The 20,888-nt window shown below is 39.5% G+C and overlaps 1 protein-coding gene across 2 annotated transcripts in view; it reads right to left on the reverse strand.

The window, feature by feature from the left end:
• Nucleotides 1-20,888, reverse strand: part of LOC122811760 (activin receptor type-1-like) — a 393,690-nt gene that overhangs the window by 263,644 nt on the left and 109,158 nt on the right. For both annotated transcript variants that reach the window (XM_044083816.1, XM_044083815.1), the window contains exon 2: nucleotides 1,752-1,820. In XM_044083816.1, coding sequence (XP_043939751.1) covers nucleotides 1,752-1,818 — 67 coding nt within the window. In that variant the 5' untranslated portion in view covers nucleotides 1,819-1,820. The remainder of the gene's footprint in view (nucleotides 1-1,751; nucleotides 1,821-20,888) is intronic.

Here is a 20,888-nt window from a genome sequence, read left to right on the forward strand (position 1 = left end):
CCCATGCAGCGCATGAATAAACTATCCTATTTCCCATGCAGCGCATGGATAGACTATCCTATTTCCCATGCAGCGCATGAATAGACTATCCTATTTCCCATGCAGCGCATGAATAGACTATCCTATTTCCCATGCAGCGCATGGATAGACTATCCTATTTCCCATGCAGCGCATGGATAGACTATCCTATTTCCCATGCAGCGCATGAATAGACTATCCTATTTCCCATGCAGCGCATGAATAGACTATCCTATTTCCCATGCAGCGCAAGAATAGACTATCCTATTTCCCATGCAGCGCATGAATAGGCTATCCTAAGCTTGTACTCTTCCCTTCTTTCTATGCCATGTATTTTCAGTGATAGCTAGCTGAAATTATCAAATCATAACTTCATTTCCTAAGTATTGCATGTTCAGTAAGGTAACCATTTGAAATGTTGGGACCCGCTAAAGCAAGTCCCTAAATATGGAGTCTGAATGGCCAAAAATTGACTTACATATACTAAGTCTGAGATGCCATTTCTCGAAATATTCCCTTTTTTCCAAGGTGTGGCAAACTTGAAGATGGTATATATAAGTTTTTTGGGGGGTTGGCTTGCCCCCACATAGAGGGGTGCAGGGGGCTTGCCCCTCCCTGCAAAAACAAGATTAAAGGAGTACAGTAATTTTCAGCATTCACTCTTCTCTGGGTTTTCAGTCTTTTTTTTCAGCTTGTTGGCACTTGGCATTTTGAGTGATGACATGTCAATAGGGAGCCTTCAGTAAATTAAAAGACAGCTACCACTGATGTAACAGCAAATGCTGGGTATTCAGAGTTTTTTTTTTTTTTTTTGGTCTTTTCCCATGCTTATCAACTATTTTGCCAATCATTACAACTCTGCCTTTTCAGTTCCTATTTGTTAAGAACCAGTCACGGTGTGATGGCTATCCAGGCAGCCAAGAGAGAATTTTCTGATGCTATGCACTGATGTCTCCCAATGTGCCACATAAATTATCAAGGGTGGAACGTGCAACAGATGTAGCATAGGGATGTCACTCACTTCTGCAAGTAATGTAGCCCATTAAGCAGCCCCACTCTTCCATCTCAAGTAGATGTCTCCTGCTAGGTCCCTGGTTTCTGGTGATTCACAAGAGGAAGACATGCCTCACAACATTCCACTCAACCTTGACCATGAGTGAGGTTCATAGGTTCATAGGTTGGTACTAGGCTATCGGCCTGAGGGCCTATACAAGCCTAGCCATAACAATTCCCTGGCTATTTCTTCCCACAATATTTACTTCCCTGGACCCCTGTCTAGCAGGGCGACTGACATGATCCCCGGGGTGAATTTCCTATCTCCCATCCAAATCGTCAAGGTTCCTTTAGAGGTGAGCAGGCCATACCTCGTCACTCCTGTCCCTTCTCAGTTCCAGAGTCAGTGCCACTACTTGAACCCACGTTCCATTCATCTAAAGTATGAATCCAGTCTGGGATCCAAAAGTTCAGCCATGGAAGGCATTTTCATTGGAAACATTACAGGCAACAGCAAGAAAGCATTTATGGAACAGGGCAGAAATTTCCATTCAAGAGAAAGATGTACTGATTAGCTGGGGACCCAATATCCTGAAAAGTTAAGGTTCTACATGTAAAGAGACTAAAGAAATAAAACCTGATAGGCTATATACCTTCTACACCAACTGGAATAAATGTGCAAAAATAAAATGCAAACTTAATTAGCAAATATTTTTAAAATGATATATATTTCTACTCACCAGTATTACTCACGGATAAGAGAAAAAGTACGCCTAGCACAGGAAAAGGAATCACTTCTGGCAACATATCTGAAAATAAAACAGGCATTTTTTTTAATTAAACATCCATTCCTTATTTTGCAGTCAAATTTCACATATGAATATCACTATACATATAGCAGTGGGAACAGAGAAATGAAGACCCTTGAGGAACATACCTTTTAAATAAACATTGTTAACACTCCACTGTATGGCCATGGTTTTTACCTGCATTACTCCTTGTGTTCCTGCACCATTACCTGTTTGACCCGTGCAAATGTTAACATATAGCTAAAGTCAAAAGTAATACAGGTAATATAATTAAAAGTACAAGTCATAAAGTGTTCGTACAAGTTTAGTGTTTGTTCTAACAACAATGTTAGTGATCAGAGGTGACAGTAGGTGAGATTGTAGTGAGGTTTGAAAGAGGCAACAGTGTAATTTAGGCGGCAAAGGAGCAGGAACAGTCCCAGTTTGAGGTAAGGTAAGAATGGAGGAGATATTTGAAATTAGAGTGGTTGTGAATAGAGCGGAGGGGGGGGGATTCCATAGTTTAGCTAAGGAGTGTGATAGAAGTAATTGGCCAGGAGGGTGTAGGGGTTTATAGATTTTAAAGAGGTTTTGTTTTTCAGACCTAAGAGTACGACTGGGGAGGTAAGGGGTTAAGATAGATGAAAGGGAGGGGCAGATGGAGGGTTGGAATATGAGTTTGTGAGCAGTGCTGAGTTGTATGAATTTTGGGTAATTAGGAAGATCAAGCCAGTTTAAGGAGTGGAGGGAATGCCAGTGATAGGTGGAGTATTTGGACCCTGTAGCAAATTTACAAACTTTGTTATAGCAGGCTTTCAGTTTGTTTTTTAGGCCAAGTTGAAGATGAGTAAGTAAAAGGGCACCATACATACGAGATGGGAGCAGGTAGGAGGAGGCTAGAGTATGTCTGGTAGAAGCGGTTAGATAGCGATTTTGTTTATGCAGCAGACCTAGTTTTTGGTGGGCTTTTTTTTATATGATTTTGGATGTGGATATCGAATTATAAATGTTCATCAATGGTGACTCCGAGTAGTTAAGTGTGAGGTACAATTGCGATTAGAGTGTTATTGTGGCTTTTTATTTTAAAGGAGCTTTTGTCTATGCTGAAACTGAAAGGGAGAGAATATCATGATTTTTGTTTTGTTAGCATTGAGAGCGAGATGGTTGTTTAGCATCCAAGTTTCGGTATTGGAGAAGGCTGGGTTTTTTGAAGAAGTTCAGAGGGAGAGTTTGCTGTACAGATGATTGTGGAATCATCAGCATACTGGATCAGTGTAGCATTATCTATGGATTTGTGAAAGTTATTAATGAAAATATTGAAAAGTAGGGGGCCGAGAATGCAGCCTTGTGGGATGCCGGAGGGATTGTTGAGAAAGAATGAAGTAGAATTTTTCCATTTAACAGCTTGTTGTCTATTAGAGAGATAGCTGTAAACCAGGCTATGGAGGAAGGAGAGAAATTGAGGGAGGAAAGTTGATATAAGAGTAGAGGATGTGACGCAGTGTCAAATGCTTTGGAGGGATCTAAGTAAAGGGTGGATACGATTTTCCCAGAGTTACGAGTACAATTAATGGTGTCAAGGAAGGACAGAAGAGCAGTGCTAGTGCTGTGGCCAGGCCTAAAACCATGTTGTGTTGGGGTAAGAAGATGATTGTGTGTTAGGCATGGCAAGAGTTGGTGATGAATGCACTTTCCGAGGATTTTAGAAAGAGGCGAGAGAATAGATATAGGGTGGAAGCTAGTAGTGTCTTTTTTATTGTTGCCTTTGCGGAGAGGGGTGACAAAAGCTGTCTTCCAGCGTGAGGGGACAGAGGCTCCTTGGATGGACCTGTTGATAAGAATGGAAATGGGGAGGGTAATGCTGTCTGCAGCCATCTCAAGGAAGGACGGTTGCAGATTATCAGGAGCGTAGGAGCAACGCTTTAGTTTAAGGAGGAGGTTTTATAGGCTGCTGGTGGGGATAGGTTTAAGACTGAAAGGTGAAGTGTTAGAGGGAAAAGCAGTGGATGGGGGGGCTATGAGAGGGAGAGAAAATGGGAAAGTTTGCGGTTAGTTTGGCTATGCAAAAAGGTGTTGAAATTAGATGCAATTTCATGGTCTGGGGAAGTTTGGCTTAGGGCATGGATTGTCTTTTATACCACAGTTTAGAAGGGAGGAAATGCAATTCCAGAACTTTTTGGGGTTAGAATTATGTTCTGATTGAAGTTTGGAGTAATAAGCCTTATGGTCTTTAGTTATTAGTTTCTTCACTGAGTTGCGGAGTTGTTTGAATTAGATTAGAGAGTTTGTTAACTTATTTTTTTGGTATTATTCCTGAATATGCCTACTTTAAAGACAGAATTAATGAACATTTACTGGATATTAAAAATAGGTAAATGACTAATCCCTTAAGTAGGCATATTGAGGAATACAATGACCATGGATTTAAGTTTTTGGTAGTACAGCAACTGGTTAAGGATTCTCAAGGTACATGTTTAGATGTGCATCTGGATATTTGTGAATTAAAATGGCAGTTGCGGTTGAATGCAACACAGTATCCAGGTACCAATGAGAGCGTCAGCATATCTAGTGTGCTAAAGTTAAAAAATATTTTAGGTTAATTGTTTAATTTAAGAATTTTAGATTAATTGTTTAAGCATATATTTATATGGTCTTAATTGGGGCAATTGATTGAATAATGAATGTAATTAATGTGATTGGTGTTTTAATATATAAGGGCTGGGGTTTTGTAAAAGGTTGTTCTGAAGAAGTCGAAAGCGCTTCACCTTGGTTTTTGCATAACAAATAAACTCGAACTTGAACTTTTCTGGTCACTGTGCTGGTTTCACCTTGGTCTTAGTTGTTCTGAAGTTTGGAAGTGTGTGGTTTTCTATATAGCTGTTTAGGTGATGGTAAACATTGGAAATGAATGCAGCAGCTGCCTCATTTGGGGTCCAGTTGTGGGGGATTGTTGGAAAATTTGCATACATCTTCTACAAGATGAAATAGATTTGCCCTGGAGAAGTCCCAAAAGATGATCTTATTTGGTGATGGGGTGCTACCACTAGACTTGACAGAGATGATGACTGATTTGTGGTCAGAATTAACCAGTGATGAGGAGATACAGGGTGAGGTACAGACAAGGACTTTGTTAAAAGGAGATGGTCAAGGAGATTAAATCCTGTATTATGTAGATTTACAATTTGCTCTAGTGCATAGGTATTAAAGTCTGCAGAATGTTAAACATATCAATTTTTAGAGATGTAAGTGTACCAATCAATGCTCGGATAATTGAAGCCCACTAACTAGAAGGTATTAGGTCTGATATTTAAACCCTTAGTGGTATATAGGCAATTTCCATTATCTTTGGGAAATGTGGATGGGGATCTGTGGCCAGCAATAAAGTAATAGTTGGACTTGTTAAGGGTGATTTGGATCTTTAGGCACTTCAATTATGGTCATGTGTAATTTGACTTGATGTGTTAGTGTTTCTGACAAACACAAATTATTTTCCGTAGTTACCCAAAGGCCTGAAAGAGTGATATAAACCCTGATACAGAAGGAGTGCTGTCACTGCACTACAACCACACCTCAGTGACTACACAGACAAAAATGTGTTCAAGTTGCAGGAGGGCCCAAATCTCAGGAATCTTTTTATTTAGACTCTTAGCACTGAGTTGTGCTACCCTGATGTTGTACGAATTTGAGTTTGAATTTGCTATGTAGGAATTCCAGTAGGGGAAACCTGCCTAAAAAGACACTATGGGGATAATGGTGGCAGAAAAGGCTTTTGTCATTATGTGGAAGTCCTGGTAAGAGAGGTGTTAGCCATTACTGATGAAACAGGAAGCCCTATCTAGCATCTGATCCTAGGCTGATGCATATTGGATCCTCTCAGAATGATACCAACTAGTTAGCCAATTGTTAAAGCAATTATCTTGTCTTGGTATTTAGGCTTCATTCTGGTTGAAGACAACATGCTAATCATGACCAGTTTATTTCCTGCCTCTAAGATATGTAGTAACCTCCATCATGTTTCTCTTCATGTCCTTGTGGGTGGAGTGCTGCAGGGCATTCACTCCCATATGGACGACCACTAGGTAGTAATAATTTTTGCTTGGCTTAAGGGACCTTAGGACCCTTGTGACATCGCAAATCCTGGCACTGGACAAGCAGCTTACAGTCACCCAGTTTTTGTCCAGTCTGGTAAGTGTGGAGTCTAGATTTTTATCTACAGAGTCTTCTATGACTAAAACATTTTCTTTGTAAAACTAGACAGTGTTAATTATGGGCTTAGGCCTGCTTTCCAGATGATTCTTGGGCAAACTGTGTGGATTTGTAGTATGTGTGAATGGCACTGCCTTGTGCACTGGAAGATGGAATCTCATAGGACGTGTTCTAGACTTTGGAATACTTGTATTCACAGCCCCAGCATAAGTTATGGACTTAGTGATGAGCTGTGACTGATGTGGATGATACCTAGAGTGAGCTGATAGGAGAAGTTTGCTTCCATGTTTGTTAAGTTTTTATATCTCTCACAATTTACACTATCAATTAGTAGAAACAGTGAACAGTCAATAAACATAAGACAGTGTTATAGAACACCTAATGCAGTCAGACTGGCCATAGACGGGATGACAGTAGACTGTTGAGTCATATTGCCAGAGAGTGGGGGACTAGTGCTCATTATAGTAGTATAGAAGACTGTGAAGATTTACGGGTGAACTATTTAGGGTGACACTCTGAAGTCAGGTTAGATGGTGGCTAATCTAGCAGTATGCAGTGAAAAGGCAGAATTAGGTTTGCCAAGAATGATAAATAATGGTGATTCACCTGTTGGCAAGTGCCTGATTACTACTAGCGTTAGTCTCACCTCAGCTATACTCATTGTCATTTTACATTCGGCCCATATAAAACATCCAAGTTTTTACTGAAGCATTTCTATGCATACTGCAAAATGGGTGTACCTTAAATTGTTTACTGGTGAAAACTCTGACTCTCGGAACATAGAACCCAAAACAGTGAATAGTACAGCCAAGGAGTGAGGTTTTCCTTTCTCAGCTGTAATGCACTCTCAGGGTTTGGTATATATGTGTGTGTGTGTATGTGTATATATATATATATATATATATATATATATATATATATATATATATATATATATGGGTCTATATTAAATCATCGAATGCTTAGAAAAGCGAACGATGATTTATCGACCCCATGTAAACGAAAGCATACAAACTCAAATGCTTAGAACAGTTCGCTGTTCCAAAAAAAAAAAAATACACTTATAACATAAAGTGGGGGGCTTTGCCCCCACACCCCCCACTTAAATATACCAACTCTGTGATCGCACTACAGTGACAAAAACGTCAAAGTAATGGACGTGGCCAAGCGATCTCTTTCCCAGGGAAAGAATTTGCTTATATGCCACTTCTTCATTTTGCCTTTTCATCTTTTCAAGTTCGACCAAGACGCATTTGAAAGAATGCGTCTTCAATCATCTAATAGGAACCTATATAATTAACTGTGTGTGTGTGTGTGTGTGTGTGTGTGTGTGTGTGTGTGTGTGTGTGTGTGTGTGTGTGTGTGTGTGTGTGTGTGTGTGTGTTTTGGGGGGGGGTCCAAAACATATGTTTTAAATTTTTTGGGGAATTTTAATGTTGTGGATGTTCTGTGTTCCAGGTTTTCGGAGTTGACGAAGTGGCCAATCAATAATTTCACATAGATTCCAGTAAAGTCAGTTGATATGTTACTTTATGCAGAGCTTAAAAGAAATGTTTCTCCAACCTTTTTTTAATGAACATTTTAACCCCCCCACCCCTACCCCGTGACCACAAGTGCTGCTCCAAATGGTCCATATACATTATTATTGTTATTAGCAGGGACCAAAGGAGATAACTGCTAGGGATCAGATTTTTATACTGTGGAGTTAGGAGTTTTTACTCCTTTTATTAATTGCCAGGCTCACCACTGAGACAGAGCCTACAATACTGATGGTCTGGAGCATGTGTGCTTCTACATTTGCACCAGTTTCCAGCTACAGTGCAAACATCTGCTTATTAGGCCACTAGACTCATCCATTTACTGCTCTCTGTGCTGTACTATAAGCCACAGTCCTGCAACACTACAGTGGTACCAAGTAACCTTCCTTCCCCCAGTGTGGCAAGCACACCTCAGGCACTCACCCCCCAACTCCAAGGTGTCTCATCTGGTGTCTTGATATGCCAATCAAATTCCTGTTGCTGAGGCTGCATCTTTATGCTTTACAGAGCCAGCCTTCTTTTACATCCATCACACGCTTTTCATGTTTAGGTTAGTAACATACTCCCTGTTTGAGCCTTATACTTCCATATTCTTCTTTTATTTTCTCCAGCATCTAATATATGACAAAGGCAGTGATTGTTCTGCTCCATGACCTCCCTTTGTCATCTCCAGCATTCTTTACAGGCAAGGACAGCCACTTTGATTCTGTACAGCAGTTTTTTGTGGTTAAAGGGCAATGGCAGTTCTCTGACACACACACACACACACACACACACACACACACACACACACACACTTTCTTTGTTCAACAGTATCTTCTATAGAACAGGCATTGGGGAAAATACTTGGTAAATACCACTTAACCAAAATGCACTTTCATCAAACAAGGTCACTGCAACTGGGTTTGCCCTGAGATGCAGCAAACATAGATCTGATTTATATTTCTTTACTTATTTAGTAATTTATTTTGTGTTTGCTTTCTTTTTGCTCCTAATTTCCAAGTGACCCTCAAGCCTCTGCTCACCCTGTTAGCCTATTTGTTCTCCCAGGAAGCAAGAGTCCTGAAGTCCATTGTTTCCTCGTAGGATGAGAGGCCAGTGGCAGAGGCAGTGCTGTCATGCTGCTCAAGGAATTTGTGGATTTATAATTGTAGTCCATCACTTCCCCTTGTATATACCCAGTACATCCCAAAGGGTGATGTGCAAACAGTGCATGTGAAAACATATGCCCTGCTTATCTATTCATTTTAAAATGCTCAGCCTGAGTTTTGCTAAGTTTACTTCCATGTTCCATTTATTACTATTGAGATAGCTATACTTGCAGTTATTTTTTATGCAAATTGGTCATATCGACAAAAGTATTTTGTGCCCCAACCCATTGATCTACTCATAAATACAAAGGCCAGTAATTTTCTCACTGTCCATGCTCTGCAGTACCCTGTACATGGCAATGACAGAAGATGTTCTCCATCACTGCTGCTTCTATCCTATGTAGAATTCTTCATGAGGCAACAAAAATGGCTCTTCCGTGCCACATACTTCCACTTCCTTCTTTTCATCTCTATAAAGAGTAAAAGACATTCTCTGTTACATATGCAATCCAGTCTCATCAGTGCAGGTGTACTGACTGTCCTTTACCAATACATACCATCCAACCTCATCAGTGCAGGGCACAGTCAGTACTGTCTGTTCTCTGCCAATACATGCTATCCCACCTCATTAGTGCAGGTGTACTGACTGTTCTCTGCTAATACATGCCACCCAACCACATTATTGCAGGTGTATTGACTGTCCTCTGCCAATACATGCCACCCAACCTCATCAGAGTAGGTGTACTGACTGTCTTCTGCCAGTATATGACATCCAGCCTCGTCAGTACTGTCTGTCCTCTGCCAATACATGCCACCCAACCTCATCTGTGCAGGTGAACTAATTGTTTTTTGTCAGCTGCATTCCCACCTTTTCCAGCATTCTGTACAAGATAAGGACAGCATCTGTTTTCTAGCACTTCCTTCTACAAATGTATATTGAATAAGGACAGTAACTGTTATCTTTTGCCTATATCTTCTCTCCCATTTCCCTATTCTATTTTTTTCTCCGTACCTGACTTATGTCTACACATTAACTCCTGCTGAATTCCCCACTACCTGTAGAAGTCCCAGCCTTGAGCTCCTATACACGTAATATTTTACATCTACTGCATTGCACATGTAACTTAAATCTCTAAACTGAACCACACTGGAGATTTTTTCATTAGTACTGAATTCATATAAAATATTTCTAAACGTTATTTTGTTTCTTGCTTAAATGAAAACAAAAGAAGAATGTTTTCTTGCATTTGCCTTGCCTGTCAATAGTCCAGCTACTGAAATGGTGCTTGGGCCATTCATCTGATTAACAGACAAACACAGATCAAACAAATAATTACATCTCCATGCACCAGACTTCTTTGAAGAGGAACAATAGTATTTATTTTCTGGCAGTATTTCTCTTCATCATTTTAAGAATTTTTGTACAGCGCTGGAATATTAGTTACTCTTATCTATTTGTACCTCCACCCTCTGCACTATTTTGTACAAGCCAAGAACACTGTCTATTCTCTGCAGCCCTCCTGTTGATTTTCTTGAAGAATTCTATGCACGGCAAGGGCCATGAATGCTCTCTGCCATAAATTCCTCCCCTTCAAATCTTCACTTCTTCTTCTTCTTTCGGCTTTTTCCCCGGTTAGGGGTCGCCACAGTGGATCACCTGTCCACTCATGATTGGCAGTGGAGTTTTATGGTGTCGAGGTGCCAGCCCGATGCCCAACCTTCCACAGAAGGCACACACATGCACACACTCACACCTAGGGCCAATTTAGAGTTTCCAATCCACCTACAGCATGTCTTTGGGATGTGGGAGGAAACTCATGCAACCACAGGGAGGACATGCAGACTCCGCACAGAAGGCACCCCAGCCGAGAATCGAACAGGAGAGTACCAACTATCTGGTATTTACCCTCTCTAACCTTCTGTAGTATTTTGCACAGAGCAGGAACAGTAGCTGTTCTCTGCCACATACCTGCTCCATCCTTTCAAGTATCATATACACATCATAAAAAGTGGTTATTCACTACCCTGTGTCCATGCTATACTCTTTTAGAATCTATACAGGACAAAGACAATGGTTGTTCTCAACTATGGGCTCTCTCTAAATCTCTTCCAGTATTCTATAATATGCAAGAAGAGTGACTCTGCTCTGCCACATGCCCCCTGTATTATTTCCAGACAACAGGCAATGGCTATTATCCAGAGCTCACTTTTTTGCCAATCCCACATACTGTATGTGGCAAGGCTTGCCAAACTACCTCACTGAGCAACTTCTCTAACTCTCCTCAATATCCACGAGGCATAATGGCTCCGTGAGACTGAATGTGATTTTGATATATTCCATCATCTGGAAATTGTTTCACTGAAGCCTAATGGACAGGGGCCAACTGATGGAACTGCACTTTTTTATTCAGGAATAATAACTTTTCCCAAGGTATATAGTGGTTGGTCTTCAGTATAATTGTTATGCTGATGTTGAACAGTTTTACTTCTCCTTTCCTCAGGATGATTAATTTACTGGTTGAGGACTTGGAATGTATTCAGAACTGGATAACTGACATCATCCATTGCTTAGCATCTCTGTGACTGTTGCCATATATATATATATATATATATATATATATATATATATATATATATATATATATATATACCTGTTAAAACTTGTTTAGTGACTGTAAGTGATGGTTTGATTTCAAATCGTCTTTGAATGATTTTTGCATGTAAGAACTGTATTTGCTAAAGCTGTTACAAAGAACAGGACTTTATTTTTATTTCATTCATATTGTTTGCTACAAGGAAGCAAGTTTTCTTTTATCCCATAAAAATAGATATTATGCCTACTATTAAATGGTGCACTGTCAGGTAAGTAGGAGAATCTTACAATAGAACTTAAGTAAGGAATGTTATCAGTATATGTTATAATGCAAATAAAATATTAATTAACTGACTATCACAGAAATGTTATAGTTTTTGATTATTTGGTTCTTAATGTACAAAAACAATTCTGTGAGTTTCTCTATATTACTTCATGCCAGAGTTTATAATGTAAAATTATGTGCTGTTGCACTTTGATATTGTGGGCCCTGTTTGAAAAGATTCCAACAGAATCAGTCCACGTGCCCAGTTACTAATTATTTTAAACAAATGACATTTTAAGTTCACTACAGGTGAAGGAATGCTGCCAGTATACATTATAGCAATAACCCACGCCTGGGTGTGGGTAATGCTGGATTTACCCACAGTTGGTGTGGTTTGGTCACGAGGGCAAAGCCCGAGTAGCCAAACAAAGCCAACCGTGGGTAAATCCAGCATTACCCACACCCAGAAGTGAGTTATTATATTAATGACATTATTTAAGAAAAACATAATTACTTTTCTTAAATAATGGCATTGTATAATGCCTCCTTGCTGCCTTTCCGCAGCTGTCTGGTATTCTGCGGTGGTTCTGATGTACTGTGCATGCGCATGCCTACGCAGTACATCAGAGCTGTGGGCAAAAGCAATGGAGAAAGCAAGATCTCCGTTGCTTTTTAAAAACTGTTTCACTATGTTAAATGAGTTTAACATAGCGAGACAGCTTTAAAAAAAGACACAGAGAATCTCCGTTGCTTTTTTAAAGCTGTCTCGCTATGTTAAACTCGTTTAACATAGCGAGACAGTGTGAAACAATGGAGATCTTGCATTCTCCGTTGCTGTAAAAAAAAGAGTTATAGTAATGGAAAAAGTCCGGGCGACTGGACCTTTTTCCATTACTATAACTCTGATTTACAACGTGCACGCTGACCACTCAGCGTGCAAGTTTTTGAATATTTAATGGGGGGGGTCATTGTATAATATAGCAATAACCCACGCCTGGGTGTGGGTAATGCTGGATTTACCCACGGTTGGTGTGGTTTGGTCACGAGGACGAAGCCCGAGTGGCCAAACAAAGCTAACCATGGGTAAATCCAGCATTACCCACACCCAGAAGTGGGTTATTGCTATTATACAATGACATTATTTAAGAAAAAAAATAATTACTTTTCTTAAATAATGGCATTGTATAATGCCTCCTTGCTGCCCTTCCGCAGCTGTCTGGGTATTCTGTGGCAGTTCTGATGTACTGTGCATGCGTACATTTACACAGTACATCAGAGCTGTGGGCAAAAGCAACGGAGAAAGCAAGATCTCTGTTGCTTTTTACAGCCTGTCTCGCTATGTTAAACGAGTTTAACATAGCGAGACAGCTTTAAAAAAAGCAACGGAGAATCTCCGTTGCTTTTTTTAAAGCTGTCTCGCTAGGTTAAACCCATTTAACATAGTGAGACAGTTTTTAAAAAAGCAACAGAGAAAGCAAGATCTCCGTTGCTTTTTAAAGTGTTTCGCTATGTTAAATGGGTTTAACATAGCGAGACAACTTTAAAAAAAGCAACGGAGATGCTCCATTACTTTTTTTAAAAGCTGTCTCACTATGTTAAACTCGTTTAACATGGCGAGACAGGTTGTAACAAGCAACGGAGAGCTTGCGTTCTCCGTTGCTGTTAAAAAAAAAAAAAGAGTTATACTAATGGAAAAAGTCCAGGCGACAAGACCTTTTCCCATTACTATAACTCTGATTTGCAATGTGCACGCTGACCAATCAGCATGCACGTTTTGGAATATTAATGGGGGGGGGCCGTTGTATAATAAGTAATACTTGGTGTTGTACATGTGGACAAAATGTAATTCCTGGATTATCAGTTGCCTGAAGAGCAAAATGCTGATCGCTATTTTGCAATGGAAATTATTATTGGTGCAATTTCTGTGTGTTTGTGCAAGCAACAATACCTTTTTGAGGACTTTTCTTCCTTCTTCAAGCTGGTGTCACCATGTGTGTAGTTGTTATGTATAGGCTCAGAGGTATGCAGGGGAGTTTGCCCAGCAAAACACTTGCACTTAGGGTTTTGCCCATTTAAATTTGAGGCATTAGGTTTTGGCATTTCTGGTCCTTGGAGTTTTGATGCTTGACATTTTATATTGAAAGTGATAATACAATACTATTATAATTAAACAACAGATTACTGTATTAAAACTAGAAACCATGTTCTTCAGGTTTGCGTTTCAGTATTTATATCTATTTTGCTGGACCGAACTACTGCTCACCACTTAAATTAATGAGCTGTGAAAGAGATCAAGGTTTGATTCTCACAACTATCATGTTTCATACTGTGTAACTAAATGAATCACTTTTGAAAGCAGAAGTAGATTCTTAGGCAGTTCTGTAGTAACCATACAGTTCAGGAAAAATCATGACTTATCAAAAATAGTTTTCTAGAGTTCAAGCCAAACCTAGAGTCCAGTAAATAATGTAGTAAGTGAAAATGGAATAAGGGACTAGTCCTCCCCCACTTGTTGTTGTTGTGTCTTTCAGCTTTTCCCGGTTAGGGGTCGCCACAGCGGAACTCCGGTCCACTAATGATTGGCAGTAGATTTTTACGTGCCGAAGTGCCGGCCCTGACGCACAACCTTCAACGAAGGTACGCCCATTCACGCATGTCTCCACACAGAAGGCGTTCTTCCTGATATATTACTTGCTTTTTCAATTAGTCATCTCTTTTGTGAATAGCTTTGCATCCAGGTTTTCCTCAGTTAGCAAAGACAATAAATAATAATAATCAAAGCCACTGAACCAGTAATAAAGGCTTTTAAAAGACTTCACTTTTATCATTGCCTTTTAGTTTGAGCATGTTATGGGGCTTGTGAGGAGCCAGTCTCATATTATTTTTCCTCCTGCTCTACATGGCAGAAGCATAGCTATCCAATGACATCAAGCTCAAATCCTGCATGTTTGCACACATGCTATCCTCCATTTCTCCTGCGCAGAAGTGCAGTCAGAAAATTCAGTCTTGTGCTTACAAGATCATATCTTTGCTTCCCTCTACTCCGCCTCACATTTAAAAAAATAAATACATCTCTCTGTTATCCCCAACACAAGTGTATGCATCATTTCAATTATTACCCCACACCCCAAAAATGTAATTTTTAAATGAGTGAACGTGTCTATTAGTACATTATGTATGTTGGAAACAGTTTTAGACATTTTCTGACCTCAGTAAGCCATATTGTTTTTGAGATATTTCAAGAAAAAAAGTCATATTTGAGTATTTTTCTTATAATGTTCATTCTTTTCTGTCCTAGTTGACCTTTAGAAACATAAATACTTCACCAAAGCATAATTCTTGTGTTGCCAAATTGATTTACATCTACACAGCAGGACCAGCTTCAGACTTTCTTTTACCTTTAGATATACCTATTAATCAGAGGCATGCCTTTGTAATTTTTTTGGCCAATTAGAAGTAACAGTCTAGTAACCAGGACTATGTGCTGGTATTCAGGTATATTTCCATTGCTCGGGGATACAAATAGTCCTGGACCTTGCCCCTCTGCTTCTTTTTTTGTGCAGGGTTATTTTGCTCTAATTCAGAAAAGCAGTTACAGCTTGTTACACGTGTTCTCTTCCCTCTAGACTGTTTATTCATTTCAACCAAGGGAACGTTCCCTTTATTCTTCAAAGTTCTACTGTATCCCTTGAGAATATCAACTGTTAACTGATGATGTGCTCTATAAAATAAAACTTGTTTAAGAGTGGGATAAATAAGATTGAATATTTCCCTTCATTCTGAAGAACAGAGATGAAATACTTCCTAAACTACAAATGTAGCTTTCACTTTCCACTGACTCAGATGTCATCCGTTATTTTAAAGCTTTAATCAGACACAAGAACTCAGTTTGTTTCCTCCCTCACTCTTTCCTCAAAGGGTTACTGCACAGTGAAGTCTAATCAAACCTATCTGAAGCCAAGATGTCTTCCATCTGTTATCTGCACTCTTAACATGTAGGTAGCAGTCAGCTTATGGATTGACTGGAATTGGGAAAGTTCACTGAAAATAATGATAGTCAATATGTAAACTTTTTTTAATCCAAATTTTATTAATGTTGCAGCTGTTAGAGCTACACATCCAGCATCTGCTGCAACTAATGCAAACACAGTAGAATGCACTGCAGCAGAGGTGTTGTATGCGGAAAATTAGCTCTTCAGTGCACATTATTCCATGTTGTGCTATCAAAGGCAGTTTGGTTCCCTTCATGAATGACAGCCACCAGGCATCAATGATACCTGACACATAGAAATGTCAGTCCTATACTTCTACATAACTAGTATGCAAGCCCCCTACATCCTGAGGAATCAAAGATAGGGTGATAACCACTGAAAAGTTTTTGCCTGTACTAGCTAGTAAGAAGTAATGAGAACTGCTGGGACAGTGTCACAGTCAAAAATGCCATCCATGTGACAAGATGAATACATATGGAATAGCTGTAGCTTTGTGAGTGCATAAATAAGTACTAGTGTAACAAAACTTTTTGTTCCTTTGATTTAATTCTGATGCCTGGGATCCTTTACTGAATTTAGTAATGCATAAAGCGTAGCCTCGGGTGACCTATCTAATTTTGTATTTTCTTATGAGGTGGCAAATATGACCATTTAACACCCATAATCTACACACAGCATTGTGTATATCAGTGAATAGTAGTGTATTTTAGATGTCTACTGGTTTAATTCGTTATCTTTACAGCAGTTCATTTCCCCTAGTGATTACATTTCTGCTTCTATAAATGTAAGCTGGAACTACTTGAGACTTCTAATTCAGGCTGTATCTGTATCAGTACACTCATTTTGCTCCTGCCAAATATCTTTACTGCTTTGATAGGAACAGTCTTATTTCTGAATGAAAACACGTGCCAAAATAAACAGGCCTTAAGTAAATGAATATGTGGCCTGTCTCTGTCTTTTTTTTATGGTGGGAGAATTGCTAAAGCATTTGAAGTCCTATATCATACGTCTTTCTTGTTTGCATTGTTGTTGAAGCTTTGCTTTAACATGAACATTGGATGTGCTTCACTTCCTGTTCTTGAAGGACTGTACCTATAACCATAGCAACTTTCTCAAGAATTTAGACTGTTCAGATCTTGACCTCAGATTAAATGCCATGTCATGCAAACCCAGCTTTGTATTTGTAAGCAGAAATGTAACGTAATCTATAATTTGGTTGTCAGTATAAAAGGAGAATACACATCCTACCACTAAAATAAAATCAGTTCCTGTAAAAATCTTTATTTGACTAGATATTTAAAAGGAGTAGCAGATTATGTTAACCATCTGCAGTTTCTCTTAGGTAGGTTTTATGTGTTATAAAGTTTGCTTAAAATAAAATGGAACACTTCTGTTAATATTGATTTAATTAGTTAGTTATTGCTTATACATTGCATTGCCCATGGCCTGGGTCCTCGTTGAAAACAGTCTCTTGATGTGGACCAGATCACTTAACCTGCTAGCAAAGGAATAAATAAATGCAAAAATAAATTGAGACCCTTCAGTCTGTGGAAAAGCAGCCCCCCCCCCCTCTCTCTGAATCTCTCTCTCTCTGGTCCCTCATCCTATTGACAGGATATTTGACTTTGGCACATGCTAAGTTGCTACTGCTTAGAGACTATTGATGAAAACTCACATATAAGTATCTAGCAAAAGTGAACTTTCTAATAATATTAAATCCAATTTAAATGACCAAATGATGACTGATTATACACGGGTAGAATATGCACAACCATAAATAGCATAAAGACAAAAGCACATCTGAAATATTCAGTGCAGATAAAGCGGAGATATTACATTACATTCCTTCCTTTCATTCATACATGTGAGTTACCATCCTGGAGCATAATATGCCATCTGAACAGAGAAACCAGGAAGTGAGGTCTAACCAAGAGTGGTTGCAAAAGAAAGGCAGGTGGGCACATTTTCACAGACTGTGGTGAGGTATGGTTATTAGAAGGCTTACAGATAAATTTTTTGTCACATTTTTTTCTGCATCAGTAGTGGCTCATTTTGCACAGCATTTCCCCTGGGGGGACCTCGTAGTTGGCATTTACCTCAGTGGCAAGCAACTATGGGGGACCAGTTGGAGCGAAAGTCAGAAGTCTAATAGTGAATGTCATCAGGTAGCAAGGGACTGAGATTTCTTTTTCTTCTTTTTCTTTTTGCCTTAATAATGTTAACATTCATTTCAGGGGGCATGAGTTACAGAGATACTGACAAGTGAGCCCTTAGGTGTGACCTTCCCACAAGCTTTTCATTCTGCCCAGACTTAAACTGTACTAGAGGTCAGATCTGCATAGATGATCATTCTTTCCCCAAAGGAAGAAGATCGAGCCTTGAGCCACTTCATCCTCCTACTAATGGGGTAGCCCTCTGATTCCCAGGCTAAAAGGTCTGTTTGACCCCCCCCCCCCTTATGCCAGAAGGTTCAATAAAATTAGATAAGAATCAGAAAGTAACACTGGAATCTAGTCAATGGGCAAGGTGGTGCATACCACCGTAGCAGAGATTTAGGCAAACAGAGGCTGACAAACACACTGGGAAAAGCACATGGTATCAATATCAAGCATATAGTGTTGTGTGACACTAGACACCCTCATAGTCCCTCTGAGTGCTGTCGGGAAATGAAAGTCACACAAAGCCTCAGACAGAGCTGACGCAGAACATATCATGTACAAGACTTCCAGAATACTTCAGAATTGTTCTGTGTAACATAGGTTACTTGCTGCTTCAAATAACTACAATATGCCAAGTGATGCATACAGTCAGTGACTTCAGTGAAACATAGGGCATAGGACATAGAATGCTGTGTAGTGTATGCAGTTAGACAAAGGATGTAGCCAACAGATGCTTAGCACAGCTATGTGAAATTGCACTTCCAGTACTGTTTGTGCAGTTAGGAAACAGACCCATCCATTGCTTGATTACAGCTGTTGAGTAGAGTGCACCCTAAGTGTATAATTATTGGGGAGCGGCATGCAATGCAGTGTTGCAGTACATTTAGCGCATCAAAAAGTAATATGCAGTCAGTTTCACAGACTAGTACGTCATGCATTCTGAATCCCACAAAACATACAGAAGGCACACTTGATACATTTAGGGTATGCTTTGCATACAGTCAGTACGAGTAAATCCTTAGAATGTGGACAGTGTAACCAGCATCAATAGGCCCTTGGTCGTTAGAACAAGCCACATTTGCTTGATTTGTTGATGAGCGATGTTATACATACAAGCAGAAATGGCAAATTATTGCATTCTGGATAGCCTGTATTCCTAAGTCCAATCAAACTCCACAATTCAAGCAAACAGACAATCTAAATATTTATATGCAACATCCAACAGTCAGTATGTAGCATCTTCTTAATGATAAATGCAGATGGTAAAAAAATCGGTAGGCTGAGTAGAAAGAATGGCTGCTTCTGACTGTCCAAGCAGTAATATTGCACATGTTGTTAACTCAGCATGAGAGCATTTTGGAAATTAAAGTTTAGTAAAAGGTCTAGCTTCACAATTATCTAAACCACCTTGACAGGATATGACGGAGTAGCAACCCTTAAGCGATGGAGGAAGGTGCACTTTGTATGGTTCAGAATAACTTTTGTTGCCCTAATCACTGTTGTCCCATACTACTTGTGTGGGCCCATTAAGGGTTCCTATGTGAGGTCTAATTTTAATACATGTAAACTAGTCACATCTCAGTGTACTATTACAGAAACAGCATGCAGTCTCAACAGTGGAGACTGGGAAAATACTGTATTTGCAATACATTTGCAGGACATATGAATGAGCCCTTCAGAGACCTTTATCAGCCAGAATTCAGGCCACAAGGTCAAAGGTAAACTTACAATATAGAGGGGCAACTTATATTACCTTGTCAAACAGCATGAGGAAAATGAGATACCCAGAAAAACAAGAGAAAACCAACAGCTACAAAGGAGAGCATGAACAGTCCACACAGACAGTGGTTGGAAATCAATATTAAATGCTGGAGATTGTGGATATAATATAGAAACTATTGAGGTGCAGTACTTGGATTGTGTTACTATCGGATAAAGCACAAAAAATGTGAAAACTTTACATCATTTTCCTGAGTGGTACTCGAAGGTTTGAGGAAATTTACTTTGCCCTGCTGGCAGGCTTTCATCCATTGTCTGTTATGAGTGAATTCAGCAAGTGTCACCTTATGAAGAGCACCAGGATGGCAGAAGGCTGACTTCAGCAACCGTGGGCATGTGATTTCATGCTTTTGCTTAGATTGCATAGTAATGCACGAATAGCAGAACGGCTGGAGATACTGTATACCTTAAGTATTCTTGCCACTATTTATCCAGCATCTTTTCAAAGCCCCAGCAATGCTGGCCATGCACGTACATGAGGACAGATGTGTAGGGCATCCAAACAGATGGAAGTATGCTTCCATACCAGGTACATGTGTGCAGCTGTTTTTCCATTAATTACATAAGTTTGGAGTACCCATGTATAGTCTATTAGAATGTATTGTTACACAATTTGCCAAATAACACAGTCCCAAAATGTATTCTCTGAATCATTATTTCCTCCAATATAATGTAGTAACACTTAATTCCCAAAGAAACACATAGTATAACTGCTGGGGAGTGGGTTGCCACGATCTCAAACGTGACCTTCACTCCCCAGCTTAATGTTTAACTTTTGATACTAGCTCCCAGACTGTAACACCTCATGATAGGTTGTACAACACTTAACAGAACAACACATTTCCCTTATTTTCATTGGCAAAGCAGCCAGTACATTCATTAACCAGATTCATTCAGTCAGCCAGTTTTGCAAAATGGTACACTAAACCATATGTTAATAAATGCAGATTATCTCTTTGCGTTTATGTGTGTCAGATTTTTTAGCTTCATTCCAGCTGCACCAGCTTGATGATTGGCTTTTTAATTGTACCTGCAACCAGCCCTCTTCCTGCCTTACCTGTGTACCCAGACAACCTGAACTCTGGGCATCAGCAGGAAGAGGTAAAGTGCTACTTCCTTCTCCAGATCTCTGCACCCTGTGTCTGCACTCCAAGTTGTCCATAGAAGAATCACAAGCCTTGCTTTCCTGGTAAGGCACTACTGTTCCACCCAATAAAAAACACTGCGTACTACTTCTGCTAACAAATGTACAGCTTTCTCTTATAGGACTCACAATGACCAGTATTCTCTTAGGATCTTTCATTTTCGCCAAAGCAACTTTGATGAAACTGATGCTTTTTTAATTATTAGTATTTTCAGAAAGTCTTATACAAGTCTGTATAGGAAAACAACAGTCTTGCTATCCCACCCTGTAGAATTCTGAAGAAAGATGCAGCTTATAAAGTGAAGTGGTTATGCTGTATTGT

This window comes from Protopterus annectens, chromosome 9.part0 (assembly GCF_019279795.1).
Source record: "Protopterus annectens isolate FY-2018-M chromosome 9.part0, PAN1.0, whole genome shotgun sequence".
Lineage (NCBI taxonomy): Eukaryota > Metazoa > Chordata > Ceratodontiformes > Protopteridae > Protopterus > Protopterus annectens.